This window comes from Motacilla alba, chromosome 26 (genome assembly GCF_015832195.1).
Source record: "Motacilla alba alba isolate MOTALB_02 chromosome 26, Motacilla_alba_V1.0_pri, whole genome shotgun sequence".
Lineage (NCBI taxonomy): Eukaryota > Metazoa > Chordata > Aves > Passeriformes > Motacillidae > Motacilla > Motacilla alba.
The window spans coordinates 3,199,036-3,210,386 of NC_052041.1; the positions used below are offsets into that span (position 1 = coordinate 3,199,036).

Sequence of the window (11,351 nt, forward strand, 5' to 3'; positions counted from 1 at the left end):
TCTCTCCCCTCTGGTGACATTTCTCAGCTCTCCTTTGGCCAAAGCTGTGCTCAAAGGAGAAAACCCAACCACAAAACAATCCCTGTCCCTGCTGTGCTGAGCTCTCAGCCCAGGGAATCCTAGGATATTTTCTGGAATATTCTTTTCTGGAATATTATTTTCTGGAATATTCTTTTCTGGAATATTCTCTGGAATATTCTCAGCTGCTCACCTGATTTCTCTGCCTGATGTTGAGGAATAAATGCAAGATTTCCTTCCATTAACACTTCAGCTTTTATGGATTTAAAGAGAAACTCTGCTGGCCTTTCTGCTGTCACATCACCACTTAATCCCCCAGGAAAAGATTCCCTAGAGGAGGAATCTGCCTCTCGTGGTCGGGGTTGGGGGGTTCTGTACATGAAATATGGTCAAAGGTGTGCTTGGGGAATGGTCAGGGAAGAATTTAATTTAAAACTGAGGAATATTGATGGAAAAAAACCAACAAAACAAAAACCAAACCTCTTGCCACTGGTTGCACTCCAATGCATGCCGACTCTACAGCTGCCTGCAGATGAAAATCCTGGTTTACTCTTTTATTAAAGGAAAAAGACTGTCTTAATTATTTATAGTTCCTATAACTGACAGATGTCGACCTAATGGATAAATTATATTTGGTTAAATAAAGATGACATTTATTTATGTGGGCTGTTGGTGTTTCTTTTCCATCAGGTTGAAGGCCCCTCTCAGCTTTTGAGGCTTATTTGCACTCAGGCTGAGTTTGAGGCTTATTTGAGCTCTCTTTTGATGGGAGAGTTACGAAAATCAAATAAACTGCTGGCCATGAAGCAAACTGGGCTCAGTGTGAGTGCCAGGTGACCTCGGGCGTGCCCTTGGTCAGGTCCTGGCAGCTCCTGGGGGCTCCCACTCCAGGTGTTGGTTCAGAATCCAGGCCCTGCTGCCACGTGGCCTCTGCCTGTTCCTGCTGATTCCACGGAACAAAAAGGGTTCTGCCCCTTCCGGGTGCAGAAAAGCCCCTGGAGTTGCAGGAATTGGTGTTTCCCTGCAGGGCTGTGCCCCCGGGGCAGGCTCTTGGTGCAGAACCCCAAAATCAGCCTTGGGTTTGGGGAGCAGCGCCCCAGACCCTGCTGGCTTCACACACTGGGGTGGATATTGGGGTGGATATTGGGGGGCTGGGGCACATCTCCTGCTCTCCTGGGGCTGGGGGTCCTGGTGCCATTTCCTCGTTGGGGGAAGGAGCAGGAGGTGCAGAAAGGAACAGCTGGGCTTCAAGAGCTTGGAGAAATCCCAGTGTTGGAGAAAACCTTTTTCTGACCTAGAGATGGGGTAACTGAGAGGTGTTTTGAAAACCTTTATTTTATTTTTAGTCCTCTGAGAAAGGTGAGACAATATAAATGTTGTAATTTACGCTATTACAATTAGAAGCTAATTATTTCTTAATGACAACACGCTGAAAGTATTTTTTTAGTTTATTAAGATTTTGTTACACTAGGTTGTAGATACCTTAAAGTTAATTATCTAAAATTACTCTTCATAAATCTTATTATAATGTACCTTTCATATTTCTATTTCTCTGAAGTGTGTAATCTTATTTGCAAAATCATCTTTTGCAACTTTTTCCCAGCTCCAGTTCTCTCTCAACACTCTCTGTCCCATTCCATGACATTTCTAAATCAGCATTTCCTATCTCAGAGTTTACATACAGATACAAACTCCGTCAACCTTCTAGCAAACCCTAAAAGCTGCCTGCAGTTCCATTCCCCACATCCCAGCGGCGGGGAACCTCGTTTGAAAATGAAAATCCTCTGGGGGAGGTGTTTGTGCACGCTGTGGGGTGCGGGGAGCACGGCCTGGGCTGCAGGGCCAGGGGACAATGGGGCTGGGGGTGCAGGGGCTGGAATTGGGGTGCACGGGGCTGGGGCTGGGGGGGCAGGGGATGCGCAGGGCAGAGTTTGGGGGTGCACAGAGCAGCATGTGGGGGTGCAGGATCAGGATCTGGGGGAACTGGGGTGCATGGGATTGGATCTGGGGGTGCATGGGATTGGATCTGGGGGAACTGGAGTGCATGGGGCTGGATCTGGGGGTGCAGGATCAGGATCTGGGGGAACTGGGGTGCATGGGATTGGATCTGGGGGTGCATGGGGCTGGATCTGAGCGTGCACAGGGCTGGGGATGCAAGGGCCAGGATCTGGGGTTACAGGCGATGTGCAGGGCAGAGTTTGGGGGTGCATGGGGCTGGATCTGGGGGTGCACAGGGCTAGGGGTGCATGGGGCTGGGTCTGAGGACACAGGGGATGTGCGGGGCTGGATCTGGGGGTGCACAGAGCAGCATCTGGGGGTGCAGGATCAGGATCTGGGGGAACTGGGGTGCATGGGGCTGGATCTGGGGTTGAAGAGGGGAGGGTCTGGCGATTCAGAGGATGTGCAGGGCAGAGTTTGGGGGTGCATGGGGCAGGATTGGGGGATGCAGGGCTGGATCTGGGGGTGCACAGGGCTAGGGGTGCATGGGGCTGGGTCTGAGGACACAGGGGATGTGCAGGGCTGGATCTGGGGGTGCAGGATCGGGATCTGGGGGAACTGGGGTGCATGGGGCTGGGTCTGGAGACACAGGGGATGTGCAGGGCTGGATCTAGGGGTGCACCGAGCAGGATCCGGGGCGCACCGAGCAGGATCTGCTGCAGGGCTGGATCTGGGGGTGCAGGATCAGGATCTGCTGCCACGGGGAATGCGCAGGGCTGGGTCTGGGGGCGCACCGAGCAGGATCTGGGGGTGCACAGAGCAGGATCTGCTGCAGGGCTGGGTCTGGGGGTGCAGGATCAGGATCTGCTGCCACGGGGGATGCGCAGGGCTGGGTCTGGGGGTGCAGGATCAGGATCTGGGGGTGCAGGATCGGGATCTGCTGCCACGAGGGATGCGCAGGGCTGGGTCTGGGGGCGCACCGAGCAGGATCTGGGGGTGCACAGAGCAGGATCTGCTGCAGGGCTGGGTCTGGGGGTGCAGGATCAGGATCTGCTGCCACGGGGGATGCGCAGGGCTGGGTCTGGGGGTGCAGGATCAGGATCTGGGGGTGCAGGATCAGGATCTGCTGCCACGGGGGACGCGCAGGGCTGGCTCCGGGGGTGCAGGATCGGGATCTGCTGCCACGGGGGACGCGCAGGGCTGGGTCTGGGGGTGCAGGATCAGGATCTGCTGCCACGGGGGACGCTCAGGGCTGGCTCCGGCGATGCCCGGGACCGGCTCCGGCGGAAGGCAGCGAACTACAGCTCCCGGCAGCCCCGGAGGCCGCGGCGCTGCCCCGCCCGAGCCTCACATGAGCGAGCGGGGCCGGGCCGGGCCGGGATGGGGCAGCGCGATCGGATGTTCAAGGTGCTGGTGGTGGGGGACGCCACGGTGGGCAAGACCTCGCTGGTGCAGCGCTACGCCAACGACAGCTTCAACCGGCACTACAAATCCACCGTGGGCGGTGAGCCCGGGCTGCGGGGCTGCCGGGGCTGCCGGGGGTACCGGGGTTACCGGGAGGGGTATCTGGGGGTTCCTGGGGGTTACCGGGGGTTACCGGAGGGTTACCGGGGGTTCCGGGAGGGGTCTTTGGGGGTTACCGGGGGTTCCTGGGGGTTACCGGCGGTACCGGGAGGGTTCTCTGGGGCTTACCGGGGATTCCCGGGGGTTCCGGGAGGGTTCTTTGGGGGTTACCGGGGGTTCCTGGGGGTTCCAGGAGGGTTCTCTGGGGGTTCCCTGGGGGTTACCGGGGGTTCCGGGAGGGGTCTTTGGGGGTTACCGGGGGTTCCGGGAGGGGTCTCTGGGGGTTACCGGGGTTCTCGGGGGGTTCCTGGGTGTTAGCGGGGGTTCCCTCGGGATTCTGTTGGGATTCCCCGGAGTTCTCGGAGGTTCCCTGGGGGTTACCGGGAGTTCTCGGGGGGTTACCGGGGAGTCCTGGGGGTTATCGGGGCGTTCCCTGGGGGTTCCCGGGGGTTTCTGGGGGTTACCGGAGGGTTACCGGGGGGTTCTCGGGGCGTTCCCTGGGGCTCTTGGGGGTTCTCGGGGGGTTACCGGGGGTTCTCGGGGGTGTCTGGGGGTTCCCGGGGGCTCTTGGGGGTTCCCCGGGGGTTACCGGGGGTTCTCGGGGGGTTTCTGCGGGTTCCCCGGGGTTCTCGGGGTTCCCTGGGGGTTCCCGGGGGGGTCCCAGGAGGTTCCCGGGGGGTTCTCGGGAGTTACTGGGGGGTTCCCCGGAGTTCTTGGAGGTTTTCATGGGGTCCCGGGGGTTCCCGGGTTGCGGCACCGTGCCCATCCCGGTGCCCATCCCCAGCCCGCACCGCGCCCCTCCTCCCGGGGGAGCTCCCTCCTCTCCCTCCTCTCCCTCCTCTCCCCCCTCTCCCTCCTCTGCCCCCGGGCTCTGGGATTGGGAATTTGGGGTGGGAACAGCCGCCTATCGTGGGTGGTTTATGGGGTATTAACTCCCAGGCCCTCTTCCCTGAGCCCCCGGGGGATTCTGTCCCTCTGCCTGGCTCATTCGGGGTGCCCCTGCCCCTTGGAATAACCCCCCCAGGAGCTGTAAGATGGACAGGCTGAGTTTATAGGCTCGGTCTATCCCAGTAAAACCAGCAGCAGGGCTGGTTTGGTGTTAATGGAACAGCCCTGAGCCCCCAGAGCTTCTGCCTGGCTCCTTCGGGGTGCCCCATCCTTGTCCCAGCCCGTGGAATAACCCCCCCAGGAGCTGGAAGATGGACAGGCTGAGGTTCCAGGCTCAGCCTGTCCCAGTAAAACCAGCAGCAGCACTGGTTTGCTTTAGTTAAGCAGCCTGGCCTCGCTGCTGAGGGTCAGCAGCTCTTGGGAAGCTCTGGGAGGAGGGAATGGGGCTGAGCAGGATTTTGGTTTTCTGTGTGAATGAGTGACCTGGAAGGAGCAGGAGCTGCCAAGGGTTTACCCAGGAGATCTCCCCAAGGACCCGGACTGGGGGTGTTGAGCACAGCAGTTTAAATCTTCTTATTCCTGACCCGAGAGGGGCTGGATTAGAGCTGAAAACTCTGGAGGGGCACAGAGCTCTGGGCGGTGCCCTGGTCTCTCCCAGCAGGAAATGCTGCAAACTGGTTCCTGGGACTCTTCTTTTGGTGCTTTGTTCCTGGTTTTGGTCAGTTCCAGCCCAGCAGGGTCTGGCTGCCAGGTTGAAACCCTGACACATCAGGGTCTGAGAGCAGCACAGGGCTTCCCCTTTTGACTCACTGGTGACAGCAAATGTGGGGTGATTCACCTTGTCAGGGACCTCACAGCTCCTCTGACCCCATAGCAGGGACACCTTTCCCTGTCCCAGGTTATTACAGGGTGATTCACCTTGGCAGGGACCTCACAGCTCCTCTGACCCCATAGCAGGGACACCTTTCCCTGTCCCAGGTTATTATGGGGTGATTCAGCTTGGCAGGGACCTCACAGCTCCTCTGACCCCATAGCAGGGACACCTTTCCCTGTCCCAGGTTATTATGGGGTGATTCAGCTTGGCAGGGACCTCACAGCACCTCTGACCCCATAGCAGGGACACCTTTCCCTGTCCCAGGTTGCTCCAAGCCCCATCCAGCCTGGAATTGTGCTTGGGCTGGTGACCCTGGTGCAGGATTTGGGGTGGCCCCGAGGCTGGAGCTGGGCTGGGGCTCTGGGAGATGGGGAGAGGCTTTGCAGGAGCAGCCCCGTGGTGCAGAATGGCCCTGAGCAGCTTTCCTTCCTGCTTTTTTGGGAATTCTCCAGTGGATTTTGCTCTGAAGGTGGTTCAGTGGTCGGACTCGGAGACGGTTCGGCTGCAGCTCTGGGACATTGCAGGTGTTTGGAAGGTTTTTTTCATGTTCTCAATGTTTTGGCCTTTTTTGCCTTCTTCTTCCTCTTCCTCTGCTTCCCTTCCCTTCCCTTCCCTTCCCTTCCCTTCCCTTCCCTTCCCTTCCCTTCCCTTCCCTTCCCTTCCCTTCCCTTCCCTTCCCTTCCCTTCCCTTCCCTTCCCTTCCCTTCCCTTCCCTCTTCCTTTTTCTTCCTTTTCCTTCTCCAGAAATAAATCCCAGCTGCCTGTGGGTTCCAGGGGCAGGGCTGCTCTGCTTTGCTGCCTCCAGCCCGCTGCAGTAATTTAAATATTTAATTAAAAATCCACCTGCCAGGAACGCACTCAGTAATTCCTGCCAAGCCTTTCCTCCCTGCTCAGAGCCAGAGCCGAGGGAGTGTGGAACTGGCTGGATATCAGACTGCTCAGCTCCAAAATTTGGGTTCAAATCCAAATTTCTGGCACGAGACGCGCTCCGAGGGACAGGATTGTAAAAGCTGGAGTGGAACAAGGAGCTCCTGCTCCCCGGAGAGGGGCAGAGAAACGAATTTCCCAAATTCCCTGGCACCAGGAGAGCTCTGGGCAGCAGCATCTCTAAAATGGCCCCTGTGGATGGGGAGCAGGGAGGAAAACAGGGCTGTGGTTTCCTCTGGCCCTGCTGCTGGAATCCTTAAAATGGCACCAGGAAGGAGAAGTTGCCAGAGCGAGCAAAGCAAGGAACTGCTTTCGCTTTTGGCCCCAAAAAGGAGCTGGAGGTGTGGGGGGCAGAGCTGGCACTGTGCCCTTGCGGTGCCCTGGCACCCCTGGGTGGCCCCAGGGCACTGGGGGACCTGGCAGTAATGCAGATATTGGGGCTGCCCGTCCCTGGGGGTGTCCAGGACACCTGGCCAGGGGAGGGTGTCCCTGCCCCATGGGGGATCTCCGGTCCCTTTTAACCCAAACTGACCTGGTGTGTGTTTTGTGTGGTTCTCTGTGAGTTTGTATGGGTTTTGTGTGTTTTGTTTGTTTCTCTGTGGGTTTTTGTGTTTCTGTGTGGGGTTTTGTGTGCATTTTGTGTGTTTCTCTGTGGGTTTGTATGGTTTTTGTGTGTTTTTGTGTGTTTCTCTGTGGATTTGTATGGGTTTTTGTGTGTTTTTCTGTGTTTCAGTGTGGGATTTTGTGTGTATTTTGTATGTTTCTCTCTGTATTTTTGTGTTTCTCTGTGGGTTTGTATGGTTTTTGTGTGTTTCTCTGTGTGGTTTGGTGTGTTTCTCTGTGGGTTTGTATGGTTATTGTGTGTTTTTGTGTGTTTCTCTATGTGTTTGTGTGTTTTTATGTGTTTCTCTGTGTGGTTTTGTGTGTTTCTACGTGGGTTTATATCTTTCTCTGTGTGTTTTTGTGTGTTTCTCTGTGTGGTTTTTGTGTGTTTCTCTGTGTGTTTGTACAGTTTTTGTGTGTTTCTCTGTGTGTTTTTGCGTGTTTCTCTGTGGGTTTGTACGGGTTTTGTATGTTTTTGTGTGTTTCTCTGTGTGGTTTTGTGTGTTTCTCTGTGTGTTTGTGTGTTTTTGTGTGTTTCTCTGTGTGTTTTTGTGTGTTTCTCTGTGTGTTTGTACAGTTTTTGTGTGTTTCTCTGTGTGGTTTTGCGTGTTTCTCTGTGTGTTTGTACAGTTTTTGTGTGTTTCTCTGTGGGTTTATATCTTTCTCCGTGCCTTTTTCACGATTCTGTGACCTGACCCCACCCCTGCCCAGCACTAACCCAGCCATCCCACATCCCAAATCCCCCACTAACCACAACTCCTCACTGCCAGCTGCAAACCAACACCACGAACCCCCCACCCACCTGCCCACCCCAAAAACCCGCTCAGGCTGGGTTTCCCCTCTGCCTCTGACCCCGCAGGGCAGGAACGCTTCACGTCCATGACCCGCCTGTACTACAGGGAGGCCTCAGCCTGTGTCATCATGTTCGATGTCACCAACGCCAGCACCTTCAGCAACAGCCAGAAGTGGAAGCAGGACCTGGACAGCAAGCTGCTGCTGCCAGACGGCAGCCCCGTGCCCTGCCTGCTGCTGGCCAACAAGGTGGGCAGCCTGCCTGGGCTGGGCTGGGCTGCTGGGGGAGGTTTTGTGTGGTTCTCTGGGGGTTTGTGTGGGTTTGGGGTGTTTCTCGATGGGTTTGTGTGGTTTTTGTGTGGTCCCCTGTGGGTTTGTATGGTTTTTGTGTGTTTCTCGATGGGGTTGTATGGTTTTTGTGTGTTTCTGTGTGGGTTTGTATGGTTTTGGTGTGGTTCTCTGTAGGTTTGTATGTTTTTTATGTGTTTCTCTATAGGTTTGTATGGTTTTTGTGTGTTTCTGTGTGGGTTTGTATGGTTTTTGTGTGTTTCTCTGTGAGTTTGTGTGGTTTTTGTGTGGTTCCCTGTGGGTTTGTATGGTTTTTGTGTGTTTCTCGATGGGGTTGTATGGTTTTTGTGTGTTTCTCTGTTTGTTTCTGTGTTTGTGTGTTTCTCTGTGGGTTTCTGTGTTTCTCTGTGGGTTTCTGTGGTTTTTGTATGTTTCTCTCTGTGTTTGTGTGTTTCTCTGTGGGGTTTTGAGTGTGTTTTGTGTGTTTCTCTCTGTGTTTGTGTGTGTTTTGTGTGTTTCTGTGTGGGTTTGTATGGTTTTTGTGTGGTTCCCTGTGAGTATGTGTTTCTATGTGGGGTTTTTTGTGTATTTTGTGTGTTTCTCTGTGTGTTTGTGTGTGTTTTGGGTGTTTCTCTGTGGGTTTGTGTGGTTTTTGTATGTTTCTCTGTGAGTATGTGTTTCTATGTGGGGTTTTGTGTGTGTTTTGTGTGTATTTTGTGTGTTTCTCTGTGGGTTTGTATGGTTTTTGTGTGTTTCTCTATAGGTTTGTATAGTTTTTGTGTGTTTCTCTGTTTGTTTCTATTTTTGTGTGTTTCTCTGTGGGTTTGTGTGGGTTTTGTATGTTTCTTTCTGCGTTTGTGTGTTTCTCTGTGGGGTTTTGTGTGTTTTTTGTGTGTTTCTCTGTGTGTTTGTGTGTTTTTTGTGTGTTTCTCTGTGTGTTTGTATGGTTTTGGTGTGGTTCTCTATGGGTTTGTGTGTTTGTGTGGTTTTGTGTGTGTTTGTGTGTTTCTGTGTGTGTGTTTGTGTGTTTCTCAGCATTTCTGTGTGTGTTTGTGTGTTTCTGTGTGTGTGTTTTTCTGTGTTTCTCTGTGTGTTTTGTATGTTTCTTGGTGTTTCTCTGTGTGTTTGTATGGCTTTTGTGTGTTTCTAAGTTGGTTTTTGTGTGTGTTTGTGTGTTTCTCTGTGTGTTTGTGTGTTTCTGTGTGTGTGTTTGTGTGTTTCTCAGCATTTCTGTGTGTGTTTGTATGCTCTGTGTGGGGTTTTGTATGTTTTTGTGTGTTTCTCTGTGGGTTTGTGTGGTGTTTGTGTGTTTCTCTGTGTGTTTGTATGCTCTGTGTGGGGTTTTGTATGTTTTTGTGTGTTTCTCTGTGGGTTTCCATGCTTCTTGTGTGTTTATTTTGTGGGTTTGGAGTGCCCACCCCTGGAGGTGGCACTGAGTGGGGATGGCCACAGCTGGGACTCGATGATCCCAAGGGATTTTCCAGCCTCAGGGATCCTGCGATTCTGTTTTGAGGCAACAACTTTGCCTCAAAGGATCAGGGAAACCTGGAGAGCTCGGGGCCAGGCTCTCCCTCTGCCTCCGTGTCCCCTTGGCATCAGTGCCACCATGGTGCCACCACACCTGTGCCACCTGTCCCGGGCAGGGAGCCAGGGCAGATTTGGGATGAGGGACGAGGCGGGAGCTCCGTTCCAGGCGCGCTTGGCCGAGGTGTGCCGGCGACTGAGATACCCGATAAAGAAATGGCTGCTTGCAGCACCCCGGGGAGAGCCTTGCCCCGGGATCGGGGAGCTGGCAGGGCTGAGCTGCCCCCCAGCCACGCAGGGCCCTGCCAGCTGCAAAACCGGGGAGGAATCCCCCGTGGCACCGATGGTCCGGAGAATCCGTGGCTGCCCCGTCCCTGGGAGTGCCGCGGGCCGGGCTGGAGCAGCGTGGCACGGTGGGAATGCCCCTGCCCGGGGTGAGTTTAGGGTGCCCTGCGACCCACCCCGCTCGGGCCGGAGTGCCCCTCCGTGCCCCTTTCTGCCTTGCAGTGTGACCTTTCCCCGTGGGCAGTGAGCAGGGAAGAAATCGATCGGTTCAGCAAAGAGAATGGATTTTCGGGATGGGTGGAGACCTCCGTGAAGGAAAACAAGAACATCAGCGAGGCCATGAGGTGGGAGCAGTGCCCGCTGCTGTGTCCCAGAGCTCCGTCCCTGCCCGGGGCTGCCCCTGCCCCCTGGCAGTGCCCAGGAGCAGCCTGGCACAGTGCGACGTGTCCCTGCCCGAGGCCACCTCCCACACTCTGAGCTTTGCTTTTTAGCTTTCATTTCTTTTCTGCACTGCCCAACTCTACAGATCCATCCCAAACACTTCTGAGCTTTGCTTTTTTATTTTTTATTTCCTTTCTGCACTGCCCAACTCTACAGATCCATCCCAAACACTCCTGAGCTTTGCTTTTTTATTTTTTATTTCTTTTCTGCACTGCCCAACTCTCTACAAATCCATCCCAAACACTTCTGAGCTTTGCTTTTTAGTTTTCATTTCTTTTCTGCACTGCCCAACTCTACAAATCCACCTCCCACACTTCTGAACTTTGCTTTTTTTTTTACTTTTTACTTCCTTTCTGCACTGCCCAACTCTACAAATCCATCCCAAACACTTCTGAGCTTTGCTTTTTTTAGTTTTCATTTCTTTTCTGCACTGCCCAATGCTGCTGATTCAAAAAAAAACCAAACCCCAAAAACCAACCAACCAACCAACCAAAAACCAGATGAACCCCCAGATCAAGCTGAGGCCTGTTTCTGCCCAGGGTTCTGATAGAGAAGATGATGTCCTCGTCCCCTGGAGATGGAGGCTCCTGCTCTGCTGGCTCTGGGGATTACATCAGCATCAAGGAGAGCTCCCCTCCGGGCTGGGCCTGCTGCTGAGGCCACTGAGGCTGCTGAGGCCACTGAGGCTGCTGAGGCCACTGAGGCTGCATGCCCCGGCTCCGGCTCTGATGGGCTGCTCACCAGCACCATCATCATCATCATCACCATCACCATCATCGTCATCATCGTCATCATCATCATCACCATCATCATTGTCATTGTCATCATCGTCATCATCATCCTCATCATGGTCATCCTGGTCATCATCGTCATTGTCATGGTCATCATGGTCATGGTCACCTTTCCCTGGACTGTCCCTGGTTTGCAGTTTTTTTCCTGTGATTTTTGAACTTTTCCGGGGCTGTTTCCCCAGCAGAGCCCTGCTGCAGGGACTCGGGGTGAGGGGTGGAGGAAGAGGAGTGGGAATATTCCTCATTTGGGAATGTTCATTTGGGAATATTCCTCATTTGGGAATATTCATTTGGGATTATTCCTCATTTGGGATTATTCCTCACTGGGAATATTCCTCATTGGGAATATTCCTCATTGGGATTATTCCTCCTTTGGGAATATTCCTCATTTGGGAATATTCCTCATTGGGATTATTCCT

General features: G+C 54.0%; 1 protein-coding gene across 3 annotated transcripts; it reads left to right on the forward strand.

Annotated features, from left to right (window-relative positions):
- The first annotated feature begins 3,283 nt into the window (after nt 1–3,283).
- On the forward strand, nt 3,284–10,911 carry RAB29 (RAB29, member RAS oncogene family). Of its 3 annotated transcripts, none has more exons than XM_038162287.1 (5): nt 3,291–3,460; nt 5,734–5,805; nt 7,671–7,852; nt 9,923–10,044; nt 10,681–10,911. In XM_038162287.1, exons 1-5 carry the CDS (start codon nt 3,337–3,339, stop codon nt 10,796–10,798), a joined length of 618 nt encoding a protein of 205 aa, XP_038018215.1. In that variant the 5' UTR covers nt 3,291–3,336; the 3' UTR covers nt 10,799–10,911. The 3 variants fall into 3 exon arrangements, with proteins under 3 accessions (XP_038018216.1, XP_038018215.1, XP_038018217.1); XM_038162289.1 differs by having other exon boundaries at nt 3,413–3,460; nt 5,734–5,816; XM_038162288.1 differs by lacking the exon at nt 5,734–5,805 and having other exon boundaries at nt 3,284–3,460.
- The last annotated feature ends 440 nt before the right edge of the window (nt 10,912–11,351 follow it).